This window comes from Sturnus vulgaris, chromosome 26 (assembly GCF_052056855.1).
Source record: "Sturnus vulgaris isolate bStuVul1 chromosome 26, bStuVul1.hap1, whole genome shotgun sequence".
NCBI classification, from domain to species: Eukaryota; Metazoa; Chordata; class Aves; order Passeriformes; family Sturnidae; genus Sturnus; species Sturnus vulgaris.
Genome location: NC_142268.1, coordinates 3,562,428 through 3,588,009, shown reverse-complemented (window position 1 = coordinate 3,588,009; position 25,582 = coordinate 3,562,428). Strand labels below are relative to the sequence as shown.

Below are 25,582 nucleotides of genomic sequence, written 5' to 3'. Positions count from 1 at the left end.
GGGCTGAACTTCATCGTTCTTCCCTCAGGAAGTGCTGTTATAGCCCAAAGCTGGAGTCTCAGTGAATACTTGAACCCAAATGCTTGGTCCAGAGAGCAGCTGCACATTGGAAATGCTGGTGGTGGTTACCCAAACAAACAAATAAATATCCACTATTCCACTCATTATCAATGAAACAAGAATGGAGAGACTTTGAAGGGTATTTTTGTAGACCTTCAGGGGATAACCAGTTTAGTTCACCAGAGGTAGGGTACTTCCCATATCTGTAGAGCCAAAGGAGAATGAGAATAAATAGAAAATCTTGGAGGTTACACCAGCAGCAAAACTAAATGCATTTTTTGCCTGTGGAGGTGTCAGTGGGCCTCTCATGCAGGTATTTTGTAACACTGGGAGGAATTCCTGAACAGTTGCTGTTTGTGAAATGCAGTGGTGTTTAGTTGTTCTAGATGACTTGTGCAGGCCAGAGTGGAACTGCTGCCTGTAATGTGTCACTAAAGCTCCCTGCTCTGGGAATGCAAGGTGACATCAGCTGGGATAAAAGGGAATCTTGGAACGTTCAGTGACCTCCCAGCCAGTGCAGTAGTCTGTGATAAAGAAGAGAATTTCACTGAGCTCTGTGTGGCTCAGCTGGCAGCTGATGGGTTTGCTGCTGCTGCTGCTCATTCTCTGCTGGTGCCTTTTCAGACTGAGCCTCAGCGACAGTGACAGTGACAACAGCGCCGACTCGTGCCCGCCCAGCCGGGAGCCGCCTCCGGGGCAGAAGCTGCCCCCAGCAAACAACAAGGTATGAAATCCCAGCTCCCTCAGCTCTGCTTCCCTCTTCCCTGCTCCCTGCCTTGGAAATTCTCACTTGCACCAAATTTTCCCTACCCCTGTCCTCAGCAGACAGGTGATTCCTCTGCTGTGGCACTCTCATGTGTCCTGAGCTAATTTTGCTCCTGTTGTTGGTTTCTTTTCCCCTCAGGCATCTGGAAGGAAAAGCCCAGAGTCTTGTAACAAGCCAGAGAAGATCCTGAAGAAGGGAACGTATGACAAGGTGTGTCCTGTGGAGAGGGATCTTTCATGAGGGCCTGGAGAGCCAGGACACAGGGAATGGCTTCCACTGCCAGAGGGCAGGGCTGGATGGGATATTGGGCAGGAATTGTTCCCTGGGAGGGTGGGGAGCCCTGGCACAGGGTGCCCAGAGCAGCTGTGGCTGCCCCTGGATCCCTGGCAGTGTCCCAGGCCAGGTTGGACATTGGGGATTGGAGCAGCCTGGGACAGTGGGAGGTGTCACTGCCATGGCAGGGGTGACACTGGATGGGCTTTAGATTCTTCCCACCCAAGCCATTCCAAGATTCTGTGATTGAGGAGCTGAGCATCACAGAACAGTTGGGCCTCACTGTCCACAAAACCACCTGAATCAGCCCAGCCTGTTCATTGTTCTGTCTCAGCAGGGTAAAAGCTTAACAAAAACCAGCTGTTGTAAGGATAGACTTTGGGGAGTGACACTGCAGAAATTGTGTACATTAAATAGCTGGAGCCCCTAATGTTGATAGGCAAAATGCTGAAATTGTTTTATTTGTTTGCCCTTTGTCTGAACCAATGGCCTGGTCAATGCTGCAGTGCTGGGGCACTTCATTGAAAGGCAGCTTAATCTGGCTTTGATCTTATAAATTAAAGTCTATTTGATGCTCTGCTTTGCAGGTTTAGTTGGAACCTTTGTTTGTTCAATGAAATTCTCTCATCCCTTGCCTCCCAGGAGGGCAGAGCAGTGTCCATTCTGTAATTCACTGATTCTGTGAATCAGTTTTGCTGATACAGACCTGTTGTTGGCTCTCTAAAAAAAAACTAAAATTAAGGAAAAAACCAAACGATTCTTTCCTAAGAACAATGAACATGTTGAGCCTGTGAACAATCCTTCATTTCCTGTTATGATTTAGGTAAAACTACCTGGGAATCCAGTGCACTCCAAGAATTTTTCCTTACTTAAATGCAGATCATTGCTCAGCAGATTGCTGGGGTTTTGGTCACTGATGCACGTGAGGCTTTCAGGTAATTTGGAGTTAATTAGGAGAACTCATTGATGAGGAGCTCCCACTGAAGGTCACCAAGGTGAATTTCACCTCACTGAGGTCCTTAAAGGTTCTGCCCAGTTCTTGGAGCTGGTTACAGGTGTGGGTGTCATTAAATATAAAAAAAAATTTGCGTTCAGAGCACTTGTATTTAAGGGAAGCCCTCAGTACTTGAGAAGGAAGGAGAAGGAGGCAGTAAAAACGTGGGGAATAAATGGGGATGTCTGAAAGGGCCTCAAGTGCTTCTCCTCACTGGGGAAGTTCCTTTGGCAGCCTTCAGACCCTCCACGTGTCCCTGTTTGTGTTCCAGGCCTACACAGATGAGCTGGTGGAGCTCCACAGGCGGCTCATGGCACTACGGGAGCGCAACGTGCTCCAGCAGGTACAGACCCTGTCCCTGCTGTCCCTGCTGTCCCTGGGGGTCTGGGTCCAGGGGCTCAGCCAGGCCCTGCAACACAGCTGCTGCTTTGCTTTGAGAGCAAAAACATGGAGAAAAAAAACAAAATCAGCTGTGCATGCAATGTTTTTATAGGAAATGGTGCAGGAGTGTGGTGTGGGTATCTTCTGTCTGCCATCCTGGTAGCAATCCCAAAGTTGAGATCTCCTGGTCTGACTGACAGCTTGGTCTGACTGACAGCTTCCTCCCGAGGGGAGGCAGAGGGGCAGGGGCTGAGCTCTGCTCTGGGCCAGGGCCAGGAGCCCAGGAAGGGCTGGAGCTGTGCCAGGGCTTGGCATGGAGCTCAGGGCAAGGTTCTTCCCCCCGAGGGTGCTGGGCACTGCCCAGGCTCCCCAGGGAATGGTCCCGGCCCCAAGGCTGCCAGAGCTCCAGGAGCGTTTGGACAGCGCTCTCAGGGATGCTCAGGGTGGGATTGTTGGGGGGTCTGTGCAGGGACAGGGGCTGCACTCATCATCCCTGAGGGTCCCTCCCAGCTCAGAATATTCTGTTATTTTGTGATTAAAAGGAAATGTGCCCACGTCACTGTCCAGACTGAGCTTGTCAGGCCAGCAGGAGGAGCTGGTTTGCTTTTCTGGGGAGAGGATTCTGTTCGTGTTGTGAACCTCTCCAGGGGGTGGGAAAGCCTGGGAGGGCTCTGTGTCCCTGCTGCCCTCTGTGCTGTACTTACATCATCCCCATCCCCAGATCGTGAATCTCATTGAGGAAACCGGGCATTTCAATGTCACCAACACAACCTTTGACTTCGACCTCTTCTCCCTGGATGAGACGACCGTCCGCAAGCTGCAGAGCTACCTGGAGGCCGTGGCCACATGACGCTGGGCCTGGGAAGCTGGCTCTGCTCTTCAACCAGAGATCCCCTCCTTTGGTACCAGGAAACCACCCCATGGAACTAGGCCTTCTTATCCTCCTGCCTCACCCGAAGAAGCACTGCCTTAGAGAACAGCCATGCTCTAGGAATGCTCAGCCAGCTGCACTTTTCTTGTAGGCTTCAAACCGGCGCCCGCCTTGCTGAGTCTGTCCCCCAGCAGAGCAGGCGTGCTGCACTTAGGCTGCACAGTGACCTTTGCGTTTCCCTTCGAGCAACTGTGTTTCAAGAGCACATTTTCCAGGCATCTCTGAGCTCTGAAGAAGCGTGGATGCTGTTCCCTTCCCCTGGAGCTCAGGACCAGCCTGTGGAGAGCTCCGGAGCCAGAGCCCTCCCGCTCTGCCCCGTGCCCTGTGGGTGACAGCGGCTTTGGCAGAGCTGGCCGGGCCACTGGGGACAAGGAGGCTCCCCGGGGTCCTGCTGGTCTGCTGCAGAGGAGAGGGGCTGCATTCCAGCTGGGATCACCCACCAGTTCAGTGCCCTGGCTCCTGCTGGGGACAGGACCCTCAGCTCCCTGCAGGGACACTCTGTGCTTGGTGAGGAGGCCTCTGGAACCTGCTGTCTCCTCCTGGGGTTTGGAGATGTCTTGTTTGTTGATCCGAGCTCCTAAACAAAGTCCCACTCCTTTCAGTCTGCTTTAACTGTAATAGGACTCCAAAACTGTAAGCTGTATATTTTATATATATATATTATATATATGTATGTACTGTATGTATAAGAAGGGCCTAGTTGGGTCTTATGATCTTAAGGGTGTGTTTTTCTGTTGTTTTTTTATGGCTCTGGCAGGGGAAGGCGCTTAATAAGATTTGACTCGTTTGTTCAATGCCTCTTGTGGACAATTTGTAGTGTAAGGAAGCTGGACAGCAACCTCCAGGCATCCCATGCTCCAGAAGGGGCTCACCCATCGTCTGTCCATTTGTCAGTGTTTGATAACTTTGCCAAAACATGTGATTGGTTTTGTTCTGTGTTCTCAAAGAGGAATCTCCTTACAGTGGCCCCTATAGTAGTGGCTGTACTTTGGGAAAACCAAAACAAGGGAGAACTGAAATCTTTGGACACGCCTGGGAGATGCTGATGTGAAACACGAAGTGGGGTTGGGTTTGTTCCCTCCTCCCTCTCCTGCCCTGCTGCCTGTGCAGGAGCAGGCAGGAAACAGAAACACTAATGCAGCCCTTCCTTCCCCAGATTTCTAGTTAAACTAGTACTGACCTCCAAGTGTTCTCCAGGTGGGCACGGGGAAATCCCAGCGCCTTCCTCAAAGCTGTGTTACACTCTTGGTCCCTAAATTCAGTATTTTCCCAGGAATTGCTCCTTGTTCCAAGGGCTGTGGGAAGCTTTTGCCAAATGTCCGTGGGGCACAGGCGCTGTGGGAGCAGCGGTGCTGGGGAGCCCCTCTGCTCCGGGAGGGTTGCACCGCTCCAGGTTTGCTGTCCCTTGTTTTGGGTTCCCCCTTTCTTTATCATGGAAATGTTGCAACTAATCAACTGAAGTGGCAATATGATGATAAGCTTGTTTGAGTTGGGTCATGTTGACCCGATTCCCATTAATTTTGTCCTTGTACCACCTTTCATGTGTCGTGTGTGTGTGTATATATATATATATATATATATGTGTGTGTGTATATATATATATATATGGAAGTTCGAGCTCATGCCAGGTGCAAACCCTGTCACACCAGTGATCTCAGCTCTTTTCTTTCTTGCTGGACGATGCCAGGGCTGCATAGAAAGGCCAGAGAAGGTGGAGGGCAGGGGTCAGAGGAGGAGAGGAGGTGGCAGCAGGACACCCACGGTGGCGGCTGTGGTCACAACTGTGGGTGGGTAGTGCAAGCTCCTCGTGTCTCCGTGGGGCTGTGCCAGGGGGAGCAGCTCTGTGCCCACCCTGCGCTGGGGTTGGTGGCACTGTCCCCATCCCCAGAGCAGAGGGCGTGGCCGGGCTGAGGCTCAGCTCTGCCGAGGCCTTTGCTGCCCTCTCTGCCCAGGTCTCTCCTCCCCCAGCTCCTACCCCAGCACCTCCGGACTGTCACAGCCTCCAGAGCTGCCCCTCGAGGGGCTGGAGCTGCCACCCCCGTCCTGTTCCTGCTCCTGTCACCACCCTTGGTCACAGCTCCCAGCCAGTCCCAGGCCACGCCTGGAGGCTGTTCCTGAGCCTGGCTGGAGGCACCGCGGCCGTGGCATCGTCCTGTCCTGGAAGTGGCTTTGTTGGTGAAGTCTGCTGAGCATTGATAGGGATTTTGTTTGATTTTTATAAGAAGTATTTTACACATGGATTTTTTTAGACTGTTTATAATCCCCCTGAAAACCCAAGGTAGGATTGTTCCCCAGCAATAGTTCCTCTCCATTGTGTGCACATGCTGATTTGTTACTAAAAAGGTTTTTGCAAGTACTTAGTTGTTCTACAGAGTTGATGTTTTTTGGGGTATGTGGTAGCGTTGGGGAGCACAGGAGAGGTGACTCTGCAAACAAAGGATGGTCACATTTGGGCCTCATCTTGTGTCCCCTTGGAGTTCCCTGTGTAGATTCCCTCTAGGCTGGCTGAACGCTGTTCTGAACATGCTGTGTACAGGTTTTTGTGGATAAAGTGTTTGTTTTTGTGTCACTCTTGAGAGCATGGATGGATTATTGTACTCTAGGAAGGAGGGGGCAGTGCTGCTGTGGGCATTGCTTCAGGTCCTCGAGGATGTGTAGTAGCTTGCATTGTTAAAAAAAGGAAGAAAAAGAAAAAAAAGAATCCCAAATTGACTTGTAGCCATAATGGTTTTTCCAAGGAGAATGGACAGGACTCTGTTACTTTTCCGTGTCCTTCGTGGTGGTGCTGCTGGCACGGACAGTGCTGGGCAGCCCGAGGGCAGCTGAGTTGGAATCGTGTTGGAGGAGGGATCAGGACTCTGCTCCATCCTTGGCCTTGCATCAGAGGGCAGGGAGGCTCAGGAGCGTTTTCCTGGGTCCTGGTCTGGATGTGTTAAGCCTTGAGGCTTTGATTACTGACATGTACTATTAGAAAAGTTGAAAAGGAGAGAGGAAAGGAAGGCTTGGCCGGCAGCAGAGCCCGGCTGAGGCGTTGGTGCCACGGAGGGAGCGAGGCTGGCTGAGGTCAGGCTGAGTCCATGGAAGTGCAATGACTCTGCCACCCGTGGGATCGTGGGGTGCGGTGGGAGCATCAGAACGAGCCGAGCAATTGATGCAACAATCCAGAAGCAGGTTTTGTTTGTCAGATCTTGGACCGTGTTTGATGGTGAGATGTTTAAACGCCCCTCCCGGAGGGGCCTCTCCCCGAGCAGAGCCCGGAGCGGCTCCGGCTCCGCCGTTTTCCATGGGGGATGAGCTGGGGCCGGCTCTGCTCGCCCGAGGCTCCTCCCTGCTCGCCCAGGAGCTCTGGTGATGCTGTGACACCCCTGGTGCACCTGGGACAGGTTAATTCGTGCTCAAAGGACCCAAATCGGTGTTGCTTTCCTGGGGCGTGGAATAGCCATCAAAAACTGACAAGATGAGTTTGCACTCCTAAAGAAAAATGTAAGTACTTCAACTTCTAGAGAATTTTTAATTGTATTTCTGCCTAGAGCCGAGGTATTAAATACCTCAGCACCTGAGGATTTTAAAAGTTGTGTTGGGAGAAAGTTCTTCACTCAGCTGGAAGAAATACAGCTGAGCCAAGACTTAACTGCAAGATTAAAAAAAAAAACACAAAAAAACTCATGTTTGTAATACGTTACAGGATTGTTTGTCCTGAATTTTAAACTTTTTGTTAAATTTGTGGAACTATGGAGGAATTTTCTAGAAAAAGTGAAATAAAGTAAGATGGAAAAGTAAAACGTGGAAGTGTTTTTTAGCTGTTGTGTTGTTTCTGCAGGGATGGCACTGTGGCTTTCCCAAAACCTCCCCTCATGGCACAGGTAACACCATTGGGCCTGGGAGGGGAAGGCATTGAAAAGGGAATTGCTTTAAGCATGGGGTGGCTCCAGTGTCCCTGAATCCATCAGGGCTTGGTCTGTTCAGGTGAGGGGTCCCTGCTTTGCCTGGGGCAGCCCCCGTGGGATTTGAGGGGGGTCCCCACTGCTCCCAGGCCGTGCCAAACCTTGTCACAAGGACAGAGCCGTGGCAGTGCCCAGCACAGGTTCAGGGTGGGAGTGCCCATCCCCTGCCCCTGTCCCGGGATGCCCAGGGAGCAGTTCCAGCCCTGGGAATGCCCCAGGCACGGCTCAGCTCAGCTGCAGCTCTCCCTGCCCGAGGCAAACCCGCCCCAGCCCCAGCCCCGGGCCCTGCTCCATCCCAGGAAGGAGGGAGAGTTCAGAGACACAGCAGGAGGAGTTTATTACACATTGCTCTGCACACACGGGGACAGCAGCTCCAGCACACCCTGGCACAGGCTGAGCTGCAGTTCCAGCACTGCATTCCCACCCTTCCACCGACCCAAAACAGAGACAGTTTTGGGTTTGAGCCACCCTGAGCCCAGCCCTGCTGTGACAGCAGCACTGAGCTGCCCCCACCTCCTCCCACTCTCCTCCTTTCCATGGGGAATGGTGCTGGGAATCAGAGCTGGGCTGCCTGCCCATGTTCAGGGTAAGCAGTTCTGGTTTGAAATGAGCCATTTCACAGGCAATCCTTCTCCTGCTGGGACTGGACAGCCTGGAATAAGCCCTGCAGAGCCCTTCAGCAGAGAGCACCAGGAGTTCCTGGCTACAGGTGCTGCCCTCCAGCTTTGCAGGTGGGGGAGTCTCTGTCCAGGCAGTCAATTCACCACGAAGGACCTTCATGGGCTGGTTGATCACAGACCCTCAGAACCAGCCTGGGCTCCCAGCACCATCTCCTGTCCCCAAGCACAGGTACAGAGCCTCCCACCCTCACTCTGGAGTTCCCCATTTCAGACTCTACAACATCTCTGGATTGTAAGACACAGACAGATTTCACACATTATACACAGCCTTATAAATAATCCCTGGAGTAAATCACTTCCCAGAATACCAGCCATGGGTACAGCTTCAACAGTACAATCTATGGCTTCATTATAACTCAAAAAGGTAAAACAAACTCAAAATATTGCACAGACAAACCCAGTTCATGTGAGGTTCCACCTCCACTGCTGTGTGTAGTCACCCAGCATTTGTCATCTCAGACAGGAATATTTTGTGGGAAAGGAGATTTAAAATTGTATGGATGCCATCAGCATGCAGGGAAACGTGCAGCAGGGAGTGAGGACACTGCTGGAAAATGAAATCTGCCTGTCTCCCTTAGCAGGGAAAGGGCAGCTCCTGATTTGCAGCTCCTGTTTTACATTCATCTCCAGAAAAGAAAACTTTGGTTAGAACATAACATGTCACGTGGATTTAAGGTAAACATTGTATCACCCTTATAAAAACGGAAATAAAAAATACAAAGTTGAGATATTTGGGATATCTCAGCAGGGGACACAAGACACAGGAGAACGTGGGCAGGACCAGGCTCACCACACTGCAGGGCAGGACAGGACAGCAAAGCGACGCCAAGGGGCTGCCTGAAGGCTGAGCCTTTATTTCAACAGGATCCAGGGAATCCTTCCTGGGCAGCTGGGAGTGTCCTCGGGAATGGTTCCAGCCCAGGGCTCTATGTCCGGCTCGAGGGCTCCCCGGAGGGGGTTTCGATGTCTGTGTAAAACTGAGCGATTCGGTCCTGGTACTTCTGAGCCACCACCGGCCTCCTCAGCTTCATGGTGGGGCCTGTGGGGAACCAGCACAGGGTTAATGGGGAGAGAACCAGCACAGGGTTAATGGGGAGAGAACCAGCACAGGGTTAATGGGGAGAGAACCAGCACAGGGTTAATGGGGAGAGAACCAGCACAGGGTTAATGGGGAGAGAACCAGCACAGGGTTAATGGGGAGAGAACCAGCACAGGGTTAATGGGGAGAGAGCCAGCACAGGGTTAATGGGGAGAGAGCCAGCACAGGGTTAATGGGGGAAAACCAGCACAGGGTTAATGGGGAGAGAACCACTGGGAGCACCCACCAAGCCTGGAGGGAAGCAGAGTTAGAGGGGAGAGGCAGAACACAAGAACTGTGACTGGTTCTAAATTTCTCTTTGGGTTTAATAGAATCTCCCTCCCTTCCCCTGTGAGCTGAAACAGAACAGCAGCACCCAGAGAGTGCTGGGCACTGCCCAGGCTCCCCAGGGAATGGTCCCGGCCCCAAGGCTGCCAGAGCTCCAGGAGCGTTTGGACAGCGCTCTCAGGGATGCTCAGGGTGGGATTGTTGGGGGGTCTGTGCAGGGACAGGGGCTGCACTCATCATCCCTGAGGGTTCCAGCTCAGGATGTTCCATAACTCTGCAAGAGGCATCAGAGCACAAGGGTAAGTGCTGCTCCACTCGGTGTTGCTGGGCAGAAATTGGAATTCACCCCAGTTCATCCCACCCCAAACTGCCACATGGAAAAGCCACAGTGAGGAAAGGCTGGGGGCAGCTCTGTGCATTGGGGGTCGTGGTTGTGTTGATGTTCAAGAGCCAGGGAAAGGGCACAGGCAAACCCCTGACACCTCCCCCACCACTCACCAAGCTCTCCACCAAAGAGGGAGAAGTCCTTCTCCAGCAGGACCCACTTCTGGACTTTCTGGGCATTGGACACGGCTCCCTCATTGACTGCAGAGATCCCTTTCTGGATGGCAGCATAGACAGCCTTGTCTTTGCTGCTGATGATTTCTGAGACCTTGGTGGCCTTGCTGCCCAGCTTCTGACAGAATTCCAGAGCTTCTGGAGTGAGGTCATCTCCGGGCTCTCCCGTTTCTGCATCCACAACGCACTGCAGGCCACAACAGGTCCCTGAGCATTGCTGAGCACCTGAGCCCCTCTGCACCAAGGAGCTCCAGCCCTGGGACCCTTCCCCACCCCACTCCAATCAAGCTCTCATCCAACCCCTGGCAGCCAATGGAATTTTGGGACAAAACACAGATAAACCCCCTCAGATCTCTGCCTGCTCAGGAGCCAGCAGGGTATAGAGCTCATCTGCCAAATTCCTCCTGTGCTGTCCAAAGTTAATCACTTTTTTCCAGACCTTTTCTGAAGCACAATTTATTTCCCTACACTTTGCAGCAGCAATCTTGGAAGTCACACACAGCACTGAACCATGACAAGTGCAGCAGGGCCACCTCCAGGGCCTGGCTCAGGTTTCCTGTCCCAGGCCAAGGCTGGTGGCCTCAGTCTCAGCAAGGAGCAATTCCCACTCTGACAATCAGCACAGGCCACCACGGATGGGTCCTGCTGGAGTTTAAAGCCAGAGTCTGACAAAGAAATCCCTGAGAGCTTTTAAGCTCCCAGATGGCTCTGGTAGAGACTGAAACAGGTGAGGAGAGATGAAGGGTTTCCTTTCCCAGCCTCACTTTTGGGTCTTTCTTTCTGTTTCTTCCTGCCCTCTGTGGCACAGAAAAAGCTGCCCTGAACAACAGCAGGGCCTGATGGTCTGAGCAAGTGACAACTCTGTGCCTTCAGCTGCTCTTTGCAGCCAATTGTGCTATGGGCTCCTGTCCCCATAAGACACTAAAAATGTGTAACAACTCCTCCCTGGAATTAATCAGGCTCAGCAGCACAGGTGGTGGATCCCTATCCTGTTTTCCATTACCTTTAGTGTCAGGAGCATAGAAAGGAATTTGGCTTTGTCTCCAACCAACATGGCATTGCTGATGATGGGAATAGCATTCTTGACAGCATCCTCGATGGGAACAGGAGGAATGTTCTCACCTCCTGCAGTGATGATGAGCTCTGGAAAACAATCAAATCCTGATTAATGCTTGGAGCTTCTCTTCCCACAGTCTGAAACAACTCAACTGCTCCTTTGTGTCTGCTGGCTCAAACTGAGTCTGTGTCAGCAGAGCTGGAGAAGGCAGCACACCAAGGCTGGGAAAGTGACAGGGTGACCATCCCCAAAAGTGTTCAGAAAGGTGGGGATGTGGCACTTGGGGCTGTGGTTTAGTGGTGGCCTTGGGGGTGCTGTACTCAATGATCTTAGAGGGCTTTTCCAGCCTCAGTGCTGATCCCACTAAGAGGAGCAGGAGCTGTTCACACACAGCCCAGCCAAAGCTGCCTTGGTGCTCCAGGGGTGTCTGCAGTGTGGCAATGCAGGGGGAGCCCCTTGGCACCCTGGCACAGACCCCTGGGACTCTAAGGCACCTAAGCTGGCACCCAAACTGTCAAAATTGAAGTGAAAGGAGGCTCCCATGTGCTGCAGAGCAGAGCAGAGCCCTCTTTCTCAATCTCCTGCTCCTGAGAGCAGCCTCACATGAGCACCTCTCTCTTTTTGAGGGCTGAAGGCTTGAGTGGCCTTGGCTTTGTCTGGGGTTGCTCAAACTGCTGTCCCAAGAGTCACACTGTGACAAGGCACTTGCACAACATTGTTAAGCTGTTGTTTTCCTTGGAGGTCACCCAGCAAAGCTCCTGAAACTCAGGGAGCTGCTGGTAAAACAAGCCCACAAAGCATTAACTGCACGGTGCTGCAATCAGAGGGCTTCTCCCCCACTGTAAACACACCCTGGCTCCAGAGGCTGCTCCTCTCCTCCCACCACATTCATGTGGAGACTACAGGAGAAGAAGGATTTAAATATTTTTTCTGTGCAAGTCACAACCACACAACCAGCAGAGCCTCCTCTGGTACAGGGGAGGTTTAAGTTGGATATTGGGAAAAATTTCTTCACTGCTCAGCATTGGAACAGGCTGCCCAGGGCAGTGGTGGAGTCACCACCCCTGGAGGGATTTAAAAGATGTGGAAACTGGGGACATGGGTTAGTTGGGCTCCATGAGGTCTTTCCAAACATTAACAACTCTCTGATTCCACAGTGCTGCACAACATCAAGATAAAGTCAGGGGATGTGTTACCTTTAATTCTGCCTGTGATGAACAGGAATCCATCCTTATCATGCTTGCCCAGGTCCCCTGAGTGCAGCCAGCCATCCTCATCGATGGCCTCTTTGGTTTTGTCCTCCATGTTCAGGTAGCCCATGAAGATGTGCCTTCCTGAGAAGCAGATCTCCCCAATGCCATCCTTGTCTGGTTTGTGGATCAGGGTGTAGCAGCCTGTCAGCTCCTTCCCACAGCTGAAACAGAGCACAGACCAAGGATTCATTTATTTTAAATTGGATTCAAGCAGAGGTTACAGCAGCACCTCTCAAGCTGAAGGGTTTGAACAAAGCCCCAGCAAAGAGCTTCAAAGGCATCTGCTCGTGTAAGGGCAGCTGCAGAAAGAGCTGTGATTGCAGAGAACAGTGCTCACACACCTGCTGCTTTGCACTCATTGTTCCCAACACCTGAGCTTTGAATGAGCAGATTTGTGTCCCAGGGAGTAAACTTTCACTGTGCAGACTGAATGAGCCATTCAAAGACACCCTGCACCCTTTAGTCATTTGCCACTGAAGTGAAGGGTAGATTGGAGTTACCAATTCTTCCTTCATCCCACCAGTCCCTCACTTCTTCCCCAGCTCCCACAGAACCCAGCCAGGGTAAATTCACATATCCCTGCTGCTGCTGCCCTTGGCAGATCTCTTCACCATGGCTCCCCAGTGACCTTTCAGTGTCGAGGCTCTGGGGGTGAGCTGCACCAGGGGAGATGGATGTGCCAGAGGCAGGACCCCCATTCCCTCTGCTCCCAGGAAGGTGCTCACCTGCCCAGCTTGAAGGCATGAGGTAGGGAGATGGTGTGAGGCCCAGAGCTCTCACTCATCCCATAGAGCTCCAGCACAGGAATGTTGAGGCTCAGAAAGAATTCCAGGGTGTCTCTGGTGATGGGAGCAGCCCCTGTGTAGCACTTGGTGCAGCGGTCCAGCCCCAGGGCCTTGCGAACCTTGCCGTACACCAACTGCCTGGCCAGGCGGAAATTCACCGGCACTTCAGAGCACCTGCACCAGGAAAATGGAAAATCCTTTCATCTTCATCCTACTTTAGTTCATCCCATAAAATAATGGATTATTTACCCCCCCCTCCAGTCCTTGCTGCTCCACCTCGGGTCCAAGTGCTACTGGCCTGTCACATGGGATATAATCCTGGATGGAATAAAATTCCCTGATCTGACAGTAAAGTTCTCCTAAAACTCATCAGCATCCTTGAAGTGTAGCTCATAATTACCCATTCATCCTCTTGAGGTTGGTCTGCAGCCCCACTTCCTTGGCCCACGATGCCACTTTCCTTCGGAGCGCTGAGGCTTTCATGCCCACAGATTTCATTTTCTCTTCCATTTTTTCCCAAACACGAGGAACTCCCAGGAAAGCAGTTGGCCTTACTTCCCGCAGGGTCTCCACCAAGCTGCCCTGAGAGAAGCAGGATTGAATGCAGTTTTTAGAAGTGATTCACTGCAGACATCAGATCAGTACTGATCAGTAGCAAAAACGTGGGAGTCTGCATCAGTTTTGAGGAATTGTTTGTTTTCTGCAGCGCCACCAAGAGAAGGGAACTGAAGCATTGCAGTAGGAACTGGAAAGGGAGCAAAGGTCGATGCTTTCAGTGCCAGTGCTGACACAAGAATCCTTACTGAGGACTCAGGTTTAGCTGGGGCCATGGTGCAATGTGGGCAGAGCAAACACAAGGCTGTTGCTCAACCAGTTCTTGATGTGGCACCAGGTGTCAAGTAAGAACTCAGCAGCTCCCAGTTGAGAAGTGCTGGGTCAGCTCCTCTCAGTTTGTGACTGAGTCAAAACATGAAGGTCAGGCTCCAGTCAAACCAACAGGGGCAGTTGGTCAGTGGGCAAAGTTAGGAAACCCAGCTAGGAAAGCTGACAGAACCCACCCCAGCTCCAGCAGGTGGATGAGTGTAAGTTTATTATCTTATTTTTTTACCTTCAATGCATCTGGTTGGGCAAAGTAAACTTGCACTCCGAAGGTCATGGCTGCCCAGATGTCACACATTTGTGCAGCGATGTGGCTGAGGGGCAGGTAACTGACCACGTGCTCCTGCCTGGTGTGGGCATCGCTCAGCGCGATGAAGCGTCCGGCCACTGCTGCCGTCCACGTCAGCTGCAACAGCAACCCACAGGGCCTTCAGAGCAGGGACAGCACAGAACACACAGGCACAGCACAGCTACAGCATCCTGGGATCTCAACAGCAGGACTTGGCTCGTTCAGCTGGGGCAGAGGAGACTGAGGGGAGACTCCTCGGGGGCTGCAGCTCCTCCCGAGGGGAGGCAGAGGGGCAGGGGCTGAGCTCTGCTCTGGGCCAGGGCCAGGAGCCCAGGAAGGGCTGGAGCTGTGCCAGGGCTTGGCATGGAGCTCAGGGAAAGGTTCTTCCCCCCGAGGGTGCTGGGCACTGCCCAGGCTCCCCAAGGAATGGTCCCGGCCCCAAGGCTGCCAGAGCTCCAGGAGCGTTTGGACAGCGCTCTCAGGGATGCTCAGGGTGGGATTGTTGGGGGGTCTGTGCAGGGACAGGGGCTGCACTCATCATCCCTGAGGGATCCAGCTCAGGATGTCCTCCCTTAGCACAGTCACAGCTGCTGGGTGGCACTGGGCACTCACGTTGTCGTGGCTGAGCATGGCACCCTTGGGCTGCCCCGTGGTGCCCGAGGTGTAGATGAGGGTGCAGCACTGGTTGGCTTTCTGGGACGCGATGATGTCGCGGAGCCGCGAGTCCGGCACGTCCCTGCCCAGCTCCATGAACTCCCTCCACTGCAGAGAACAGAAGAGCTCAGTCCCTTTGTAAGGGCATCACCCACAGGAAAAATGAAACTGCTACACATCAAGAGAAGAGAGCTGTTCTCCCTGTCCACACCTCTGGAAGAAGCTGGAAACCCACACGGTCACCCCACAGTGTTTTCTGGCTGACACAGGGAGAAGCTTCACAGCTCTGTAGCAACTCCGTGGAGAAAATGTGGGCCCCGAGGTGTCTGGCAAAGGTCACTAGGCTCACAACCCCTTTACAACAGGGATTATCCAGGTTGCACCACAGCCAACAGAGCTCAGGGGATCACAGTCACACAGCCCCAGGCACGTTTGGGTTGGAAGACACCTCAGAGACCATCCCAAGGCCCTGCCATGGACAGGGATGTCACCCACCAGACGTTTAAGGCCCCACAGCAGGTGACAGCCTGACAGCTGAACACAACCAGGACTTACTGAGTACAGATTTGGTCTCTTCTCTTTGATCTCCTCCCCATACTGGACAATGCCCTTCAGATGAGGTAGTCTGTCTTCAACCTGTGTTAAGAAGGGAGATTTGTGAGAAGGAGCAAATCCTGCTTGTGCCTTTCAGGCCTCTGTAACCCCACTTAGAATGCTCCTCATAATTGCCACTTTACATAAAGCCAAGAGAATCCCATCTGTGCTCCTGAAAGAATGGGTTTGCCTCACTAGAAACAGTCATAATTTGAGCTGGGATGCTGCCAGACAACCTAGAGGATGCTCAGTTGTTCGTTTTGGCTTCTTTTATTTTAAGCCCAAGGCTTTCAAGAAATGAAAGCACCACTCAACCTCTTGTGAGACATAGTGCCAGTGCCAGCTCACCTGGCTGGAGCAGGGAGCACACCAAGGAGTTCACCTCTGCTCTCAGACCCAGCACTCCCCTCAGGTAATGCCTTCCCACAGCATTTTACCTTCCCACATCTGTCAACAGGTTGCTGCAACCCCCAGCCATTTAAAAAAACATAATTACTTCTAAGATTTTCTGCAGCTGTTTATGATTTTCCACCACTATAACGTTGGCACTGCAGTTCTCTGCTACATAATGACAGGCCTCAGGAGAGTTTGTAGTGTAGATCCCAACAGCAAATCCCCTGGAAAAGAGAAAAAACAAAACAGAAAAGCAAAACACAGAGTTAGAAGACAAGCAGAATTGCTGGCAAAATTCAGACCATTTCAGAGAAAAAAACCTTAAGAAGAATATCCCATAAAATGACAACAAAGAGGAAATGACAACAATTCCAAGAGGAAAGATTCTGTTCTGGGGCGTGGGAAATGTCAAGAGTGTGTGAGGGACCAAAATTTCTCATGTGGAAGGCAGATATCACAATCCAGTCACGGGATTCTCTGGCATTTCCCACCATATTTTAATCACTGTATATATAAGAATGCTTTTGGATTAACCTACTGGTCATCTTATTTTGAGAGAAGCAGCTGGCTAAAAAAAATTTAATTTTTGCCTCATTAATTCATTACGAAACAGTTCAGTTTCTATCTACCTTAATTAAACCCAAATATAAGCAATTGGGTTTGGGGTTTTTTTGTTTGTTTTACTGGTGTTTTAATCAAAACCTGCTTCTCATGTGAATACTGCAGTCACTCTCTGCCTGCCAAAGCAAAATGCATGGCAAGAAACAAGAGTCTTACCCTGCAAGGATAGCTCCAATGTCAGCAATGAACCACTCTGCAGAATTAAATCCCAGGATGCCCACTCCATGGAAACGCTCCAGCCCCAGCTGTAAACAAGAGATGGAATTACAGCAGCCTGGCTTCTCCCCTGGACAAAACTCAGGGCTCAGATCTCTGCTCTGAGCACAGCACTGAGGGAAGAGCTCATGTTCTTACATAGAGTAATTCCCACTGAAAAACTCCCCAGGAGCCAAGATGGAACCACAGAAAGTTTCACATCACTGTCCCACTGTAAGTGGGCAGGAAAATTGGGATTAGCTGAGGTCTGCCCTTGGAATGACTGGCTCACTGGACAGGAATATAAACCTGCAGTCTAGGGTTACCAGTTCCCCCTGGGCTGGGCATGAGAAGGTGAGAGGTGAAGTCAGGCAACACCTCCTGGGACATTTAGTACAAGTTGGGAATGTCAGAGTTCAGTTATGGCCAGAGCAACAAACCCCTGGGCAGTCACACTTGGCTATGAAATTCCAGCTCCTGGAGTCCCAGACTTTAACTCCCTCGGCCAGACTGGTTTTGTCCCAGAGTGGAAGATTTCAGCACAGGAGTAAAACCAGGCTGGCCTTAACTTGAAGAGATAAAACTTGATCCCAACAGTAAAAACAGAGAGTGTTGGTTTCTGTCTCCAAGTGTCCTAATCCCAGCAGCACAAGCAAAAAGTTGGGCCACCTGGGACATATAAGTCTGGCTTGTAAGCATCCCTTTAAGTTTTTTTCTTAGAAAGATGAACTTTTCCATGCCTCTGGAGAGGCAGTGCCATTCACCTCAAACACCTTACTTTAAGCATTTCCTTACATGCCTCTTTTCTTGGTTAAATGTGGAAGCAACTGTCAAAAACATTAAATACCAAGGGGTCCATAGCATGTTCAGGTACTTCCCTGCCACTGTAAGATTCATCTGCACTCAGGGAATTTGCAAGTTTAAGATAGACTTGACTGCAGCCATTCCAGCTCTTAAATGACTGAACATTAAACTTGATGTTTTCCACAGTGGTAGGAAAAGGGAGAACAGTTTTAAATTAAAAGAAGAGAGATTTACATCAGATATTGGGAAGAAACTCTTGGCTGTGAGGGTGGACAGGCCCTGGCTCAGGGTGCCCAGAGCAGCTGTGGCTGCCCCTGGATCCCTGGGAGTGTCCAAGGCCAGGCTGGACATTGGGATTGGAGCAGCCTGGGACAGTGGAAGGTGTCCCTGCCATGGCAGGGGTGGGATGAGATGGGATTTAAGGTCCCTTCCAACCCAAACCATGCTGTTTTTAGGATTTTTTCAATATGCACAAAGAGAATTCAACAAACTCTTACCTTCAGAAAGCTTTTTGCTGCTTTCCAGCACTCATCATAGTACATCTTATACGTCAGCTTTGTCCACTGGCCATTTTTTTTGGATGCAAGGGCATAAAAGTCACTGTATTTGTTCACACATTCCTGCAAGAGCTGGTGCACAGTCTTTGGGGCCTCGCTGCCAATGCCCTGCTCTTCCATCCTCAGCCTGACCTCTCCATCACGACGTGTCGTCCACACACTGGAGCCAGGAGGGGAGGAGGCTGCTTTGAAACAAAAGTGTTCAGCATCTTAGATACAGAAACTTCCTGCTGCCATAACAGCAATAGAAACACAAGTCTCAAGCATGTGAAAGCAAATGCTGTTACAGCCCCTTTTCTGACCCTTTCTTTGTGCCAGTATTTTAGACTAGAAGCCTCTAGAGCACTTTCAAATTTTGTTAAACATTTCCCATTTACATCCCCTCTAACCTGCCCTGCTGCCCTAAGGCTCTTGTACTGGTAAGGTGAAAGTTTCCTGCATTTTATACTCTGCTGTTTTTATTTTTTTTTCTTTTAAGGAGGACTGAAGGCAAGACACTGGTACCTGGCAGATGAGCACCAGGCACTGACACTGCCCATTTAATCCTTGAAGCACAGCTTTAAAGCCTGAGTTCCAGACACTTCTGCACAACCCATCCTGCAACCTGAGCTGTCATGGTTTGACAAATCCCTCTCTTGTTGCAATAATAATTTCAGGCAACCCACAGTTCCCAAACTTCCATCCACTCACCGTTGGGACCAAGTGAGTTCACCTGAGATCTCTCCATCTTGGAATCTTCCCCTGGCTCACCGTTGTGTGGCTCAGCAATTCTGCAAAGCAAAAGGAATTATCCCTGGATGAGAAGTCTGAGAGCTGCCTGCCACAGGCAGGTTTGCTCCATTCCTCAATGTCACTCAGTCCTTGGATGTCAAAGTGATCCCTGATGTTCTGCAGGTGACTTTATTAATTCACTACCCTGCATGGCCCCAGCAATGGAGCAGGTACCTCTCAGAGTGCAAGCTCTGCCTGTGCTGGTTTTGAGCACATGAGTGCTGTCCTAATTGCAGCTTTCATTGCAGACAAGCTGCAGAAGAATGCATAAACATCATCCCAAAAACAGCCATCGTTTAATTCCTACAGTCTGCTCCAGGTGCCTGAAACAAAGAGTCTGCAGCTGGAAGGAGGAGGAGAAGGGGGGCAGGAAGGGACACTTGGATCTGGAACTCATCTCCTGTCTGCAACATGTGAATCCAACAACAAGGGAGGCCCTGGGGACACTCTGGAGTCACCCCATGGGGAAACCCACGGAGATTTCCTGCAAAGAGCAGGAAATTGATTTAACAGGAAATCTTGTTCTTAGGTATTGCTATTAAAGCCAGTGCTCCCAGCAGACGCTTGGGAAGAAACAGAAACAGGCTCATCCCCATGTGCTTCAGCCACGCTCCTCCCAGCTGAGCTGTCCTTTCACTTTCAGCCCTGCAGGAGCTGGTGAAGCACCACTTGCCTGCTTGCAAAACTGTTCTCACTCCATCCCTTCCCAAGCTGGGCTGTCTGACAGTCCCAGTGAGGAGGGAAATGGATAATCAAGTCTCGTGTCCCACTTGGGAGCAGGAGCTGGAAGGCAGACCCAGTGGGATTTGAGGATCCCACCCTCCAAGCAGGCTTTGCTCCCTGCCCTGGGCAGTGCCCTGCCAGGACCATGGGCAGAGCTCTGAGGTCTGAGTTCTGGCTGATTTAAGGCTACACTGCAGAGACCCAAACTCTCCATCCTGCCCTACCAGCCCTTTGGCTCAGCCCATCACACAGGTGTTGTTTCTCCAGGCTGGTGTTTTCCTTTCCCCACAGCAACACCTGCAGCACCAACCCCAGGCTCTTCCAGAAGGGCCCTGACATCACAATAACTCCAACACTGCAGCTCTGGGGCACAAAGGAGCCCTGGCTCTGCCCATCACAGTCACTCTGCACACAGGGGAGAGCTCCTCTGGGCCCACACAAACCCCTCAGCCTAAGCCAGGCAGGGCTCCCACCAAGCCCCACCTTTTATTTCCTTTTTACCAGGCCACAGACAAGACAATCCAGCACAGGCACTTGAGAATTCCAGGGTAAGGGAGAAATCTCTTCTGCATTCTAATCCACATTTACTCTGAATTTCTAGGGAACAGTCAACTATGACTGCTTTGGGCACATGAGGAGGTTTAAGGCCCAGGGAAGATCTGACGTGGCTGATCCCATGTCCTGTCCTAAAGCAGAACTGCTTCTCTGAACTAATCTGCAAGCCAGATTAGCAACCAGGGCTGAGTAAATAATTTCTTTATTTCTCCCAAGGGGATTATGAGATATTCCCACCTCTGTACTCCCTCCTCATTATTGAGAACATTTTTCAGCTCAAATTAATCCTCAGTTGCAATAGTTCTGCACCATTTCTCCACCAGCTTTTATGATCAAAGCATGCAAATGACACAGTAATATGAGCAGAAAAGCCCCAGCTATTTCCCTCGCAGTCAATCAAGCCATCTTTTTCTCCCTCTTATGACATGTAATTCAATACAGCCCCAAAAAATTTAGGTAAAGAGGTTTTAGTCAGCTAGATCCCATTATGCTGTTGTGAGATATAGACCCTAATCTCCTCTTTAGTCTGTAAATCTAAGCAGCCTCTTACCAGCAGGAGTTTGAGATCGGTGTAGGTACTGCACATGAGCTGTTCCCTGCAGAGGCAGGGCCTTCTTCCAAAATCATTTTAATTAATCAAAGTAAGCATGGTAGAATTCAAACTATACATACAGGTCACAACAGAGGAAATAAAATCCTAGATTAGACAAACCTGGGTGAAGAGTTGAGCAGCACATCTTCCCGTGATACCTCACAGTTCCCTTGAAGAGCTGAATTGCAATAAACCACGGGGACTGGTTCTGCAAGTGCCATCCTGGCGTCTGACTCACACAGCACTGTCCCTGCAAAAACAGGGTTGGAAAATTAAAAAAACAGCCAAACGTCACAGCAAAGCTCCACTGACGTGAGCGAGGCACCCCCAAAGAAGCACAACTCGAACCCGCTGCATTTGCACGAAATACAAAGGAAATTCTGACAGCGAGCACGCTCAAACCCCCCAGCAAAACCAGCGTGACACCCACAGCTCCCCAAGAGCATCACGAGCCAAACTATTTCAATTCCAGCCCAAATGCTGTCCCGAATGCCCAACTCGCAGCACCCCCGGCCCCTCCAGCCTCACCACGCATGGCCCGTCCCGCAGCCTCCCCTCCGCAGCCGCTCCGCACCGGCGCCCAGCCCGACGTGTAATATCCTTTATTTTTAAACTAGCGCCCAGGAGGCAGATCTGGAGCATCTTATGTCATGTGCTGCTGCCTTGCAATTGGAAGCGGCTCGTCACCCCACACCGCCGCCTCTCTTAAGGAGGCTCCGGCCCCACGCCTGCCCCCAGCCCCGCACACCGGGGATCGCGGCTGCCTCTGGGGGACACAGCCCTGCGACACCTCACATTTAGCCCGCTCGCATCAAAATTAGCGGTTTGCAGCTGGGTTTTTGTTTTTTCGTGGCTCCCACGCTGCTTTCAGCACTTTGTCTTGGGGGATTTCGTCACCTAAACGAAGTGTTTTCTAGACCCTGATTTTATTTAAGGTTTATAAGCAACAAAGGCTTTTGATGAGTGTAAGTCGCCAGGCTGAGCTTTAATTGTTTCAAGGGATTTCAAGCTGATTGGAGATGAACCCCATTATCCATGATCTCTCTAAGAAGTGGACTTAAGGCTGCTATTTTATACCTGCATTACACAGATACACTTAAATCGCGTGATGCGAGGGGAATGTTCGTCTCCATGAGGGACAGGAGTGAAAGAATCTTTTTATGTCATAAATCCGAGCCAGCACGCTGCAGCCTCCAGCCTCTGGCGGGAGGGGAAAGCCACGGCAGGCACAGCTCAGGGACGTCCCCTTTCCGCTTACTCATCTGCACAAGGACACGTCGCCGCTCACGCCACGCTCTGCTACAGCCTGCGAGTCACCACGCCAGAAATAGTTTAATTCATGAGCAGCGAGAGGGGGATGGATGGCTGCAAAAAAACCAGCTGGGAAGCGGCCGGGTAGCTGGCAGATGCTGCAGCACACCGTTCTGGGCTGGAATATCAGAGTGGTTTATCGGCAGGGTGAGATGATGGTGCTGCACCTGCAGCCCCATGCTCGGGGCAGCCAGCCTGGAGGAGCCCAAAGCCACCCGCAGTGCCACCGAGCTGTCCCCACGGCCCCTCTTGCTCCAGGAAAACCCGAGCAGGGCCCAGGAGGGATGGATGGCAGCCCCCTTTCACAGTGCTGCTCCCACTTTCCTTCCCAGCACCCCACAACGAGGGGTTCAGTGTCCCCGAGGGAAGCTTTGGCCTCTGCATTAATTGCAGAGCATTTATCTCGCCGGCCGTGCATTGATTCAGTAACGACGAAGTTTCAAGAGAAAGGGTGAGGTGTTGCCACTCCTGCCACCAGGGAATCATGGCATCCCAGAATGGTTTGGGGTGGAAGGGACCTCAAAGCCCATCCAGTGCCACCCCTGCCATGGCAGGGACACCTTCCACTGTCCCAGGCTGCTCCAATCCCAATGTCCAACCTGGCCTGGGACACTGCCAGGGATCCAGGGGCAGCCACAGCTGCTCTGGGCACCCTGTGCCAGGGCTCCCCACCCTCCCAGGGAACAATTCCTACTAATACCTGCTCTAATCCTGCCCTCTGGCAGTGGGAAGCCATTCCCTCATCACTCCAGGCCTTTTCAAACAGTCTCTCTCTCTGTCTCATTTTCTTGCAGGATCCCTTCAGGCACTGGAAGGCCACCATGAGGTCACCCCAAAACTTCTCCAGGCTGAACAATCCCAATTCTCTCATCCTTCCTCCACAGCAGAGGTGCTGCTCCATCCCTCTAAGTCCCATTTCCACGGGAGGCTTTCTGCATCACTTTCAGTCACCCAGGAGGGAAAAGCTCTTCCCAGTGGAGACCATCTCTGACTTCTGCTCTCACTGTGCACAGCCCAGGGCACACTCCCACCATGAACTGGAGTGCAATCTGATTGTGCAGCTTCCCAAACCAGACATGCGTTTTATCCAGCAAATTCAGGTTAGAAGCAAATATTTCCCAATATATACAGACCCTCCCTAGCTTTGCTCAGCACTGCAGCTCGAGCCTTCCCCCCGATGCTTAGTTACAGCCACTGGGAAACACACATGTTCCAGGGCTAGGAGGGGATGATCTATAATTAAAGTTCCTTTCCAACCCAAACCATTTCACGGTTCACCAGAGCCAGGTGTAACTCTTGGATACCAAACGCTCCCACTCCATGCTGTTGCCTCAGGAATTAGCACACCTTGATGTACCAGAGTGTTTGGAACATGGAGGACACACTCCTAAACAAAAACCTGCGGGGAAGAAACCTCCCTTCTAATTAAGCCTGTCTGACTCCTTAAATTATTTAAATAAAAACACTTCTGCTTAGAGGCAGCACCGTGACCCAGAAGAGCTGTAAATGGGGTGTTTCTTTGGAACCACTATGAGGCTTCACTGACAAACCAGAATAAAGGTCTGAGGACGTGCAAACTCGTGACAATGAAGGGTGCAGCAGTGGAATTTCCATTTCTAACAGGCTTTGGACACACCTTTACCTAAAACACACACAGTGCTTCAACAACGCCACTTCAAATTCAAATTACCGAGCACGTTATCAGCCACTTGACATTTTCCAGCACGGCCCCACTCAACTTCCTGTAGCCGGTTTCTTTGAACTGGTAAAGGCACCACATCCGCTCTGCTCCTGTCCAGAGCAGCTCCAGGCTATTGCCACATCATCACCAAAACCTAAACTTGAGCCTTTTGTTCCCTTTAAAGATTCGCTGAGTGAGGAAACAAAAGCTTAGCAACACACTCTTGTTCCTCTTAGATAAACTCCGTTTTTAGGAGAGGCAGTGATAAAAGCTTCCTGAGCACTAAAGGTTTTGTCCTGGACGGCACCACTGCCCACAGGTGCTGGGCAGTTACCCCATGGCCTCCGGATGCTGCAGCGGAGAAAACAGGAGGAAAATAACGTCAGCCTGTTAGGATGATGAGTGACTGTCACGACTCGGGCTCCTGAGCACGGCAGCACCTCCAGAGCTGAGCTTTTGGCCGCAGAAAGCCGCCCACTGACCATCTCTTGGTCAGCAGACAGCCACAGAACTCTCCTTTTCAGGCGCGCTGCTTCTCCAGGGCAGCGGGATGGTTCAGGTGAATTCCCCAGCAGTGAGACTCACCAGGAGGCTGCGCCCTGCTGCTCTTTCCTACACTTCTGCTCCAGCACACATCTGCACAGAGCGGGGAAATGCCCTCAGCCCGGGCAGGAAAGCACAGCGCTGCATTTTCACCTGGCTCCCACACGCGGCCTGGTGTCCCCTGGGAGCACAGCGGGGCCGGGACCGAGCACCGGGGTCACTCAGAGCATCCCCGAGCCCTCGGGGCACTTTGTGGAGCATCCCAAACTCTCACGTCACCTCACGGAGCATCCCCGATTCCTCAGGTCACCTCAAGGAGTATTGCCACCTCTCAGGTCACCTCATGGAGCATCCCAAACTCTCGGGACACCTCACAGGGGAAGGGACACCCCTTCTCCTCAGATCACCTCCTGCCCTGACCGGCGGCTGGGGGAAACTCCCCCTAAGCCACCCTGTGTTCATTTCAGCAAAACCAGCCAGAATTTCCCCCGCGTTGTCCAGACACCCCACCACAACCGGGACATCACGAGAAGCATCAGCCAGAATAGTGACCCCACAGCGGGCGGGCACCCCACCCACACCAGGTGAGGCTGGGGACACCCAGAGGGACTGTGTGTCCTGTCGTGTCGTGTCCTGTCCTCCCCTCTCCCTCCCTCCCTCCCTCAGCCCCAGCCGGGTCCGGGCTCTCGGGCCGGGCTTTAGGACCGCGCGTTACCTCCGGGCCCGGCGGGCGCGCACTGCCCCTCAGCAGCTCCCGCGCGCCGCCGGGCGGCGCCTTTAACAGCGCGGCCAATCCCCCTTTGCCCCGCCCACTCCGCCCTTTCGGAACTCCCCATTGGGCGAGACAGAAGTGGGCTGAGACGAAGCCACGCCCTCTGCGCTGAGAAGAAGCGCAATTGGAGGATGTGGCTGTCAATAACAACCAGACCACGCCCCCTCTCGGCTCGGGTTATCCGCGGTCAATGCCCGGTGCGGTGTCCGGGACACCGGGAAAGGGCTGTGCCAAACACCGGGATAGGAGTGTGCCAAACACCGGGAAAGGGCTGTGCCAAACACCGGGATAGGAGTGTGCCAAACACCGGGAATGGGCTGTGCCAAACACCGGGAAAGGGCTGTGCCAAACACCGGGAATGAGCTGTGCCAAACACCGGGATAGGGCCGTGCCAAACACCGGGAATGAGCTGTGCCAAACACCGGGATAGGGCCGTGCCAAACACCGGGAATGGACTGTGCCAAACACCGGGAATGAGCTGTGCCAAACACCGGGATAGGACTATACCAAACACCGGGAATGAGCTGTGCCAAACACCGGGATAGGAGTGTGCCAAACACCGGGAATGAGCTGTGCCAAACACCGGGATAGGAGTGTGCC

The 25,582-nt window shown here is 52.0% G+C and overlaps 2 protein-coding genes across 8 annotated transcripts in view; one reads left to right on the top strand and one right to left on the bottom strand.

Moving 5' to 3' along the window:
• Positions 1–7,187, top strand: part of MLLT1 (MLLT1 super elongation complex subunit) — a 32,136-nt gene extending 24,949 nt beyond the window's left edge. For both annotated transcript variants that reach the window (XM_088179121.1, XM_014882953.2), the window contains exons 9-12: positions 685–784; positions 965–1,036; positions 2,365–2,436; positions 3,196–7,187. In XM_088179121.1, the coding sequence (XP_088035247.1) occupies positions 685–784; positions 965–1,036; positions 2,365–2,436; positions 3,196–3,324 (373 nt within the window). In that variant the 3' untranslated portion in view covers positions 3,325–7,187. The remainder of the gene's footprint in view (positions 1–684; positions 785–964; positions 1,037–2,364; positions 2,437–3,195) is intronic.
• Positions 7,188–7,661: 474 nt separating this feature from the next.
• ACSBG2 (acyl-CoA synthetase bubblegum family member 2) lies at positions 7,662–25,001 on the bottom strand. Of its 6 annotated transcripts, none has more exons than XM_088179115.1 (15): positions 24,926–25,001; positions 20,796–20,925; positions 18,725–18,804; positions 17,975–18,216; positions 16,635–16,723; positions 15,961–16,081; positions 15,426–15,506; positions 14,829–14,978; positions 14,157–14,333; positions 13,449–13,630; positions 12,989–13,222; positions 12,207–12,424; positions 10,957–11,096; positions 9,894–10,140; positions 7,662–9,068 (listed from the first exon to the last, which is right to left on the bottom strand). In XM_088179115.1, exons 2-15 carry the CDS (start codon positions 20,894–20,896, stop codon positions 8,956–8,958), a joined length of 2,175 nt encoding a protein of 724 aa, XP_088035241.1. In that variant the 5' UTR covers positions 20,897–20,925; positions 24,926–25,001; the 3' UTR covers positions 7,662–8,955. The 6 variants fall into 6 exon arrangements, with proteins under 6 accessions (XP_088035241.1, XP_088035240.1, XP_088035239.1 ...); XM_088179114.1 differs by having other exon boundaries at positions 17,975–18,219; positions 24,926–24,983; XM_088179113.1 differs by lacking the exon at positions 24,926–25,001 and adding an exon at positions 21,204–21,317 and having other exon boundaries at positions 17,975–18,219.
• Between the last annotated feature and the right edge of the window lie 581 nt (positions 25,002–25,582).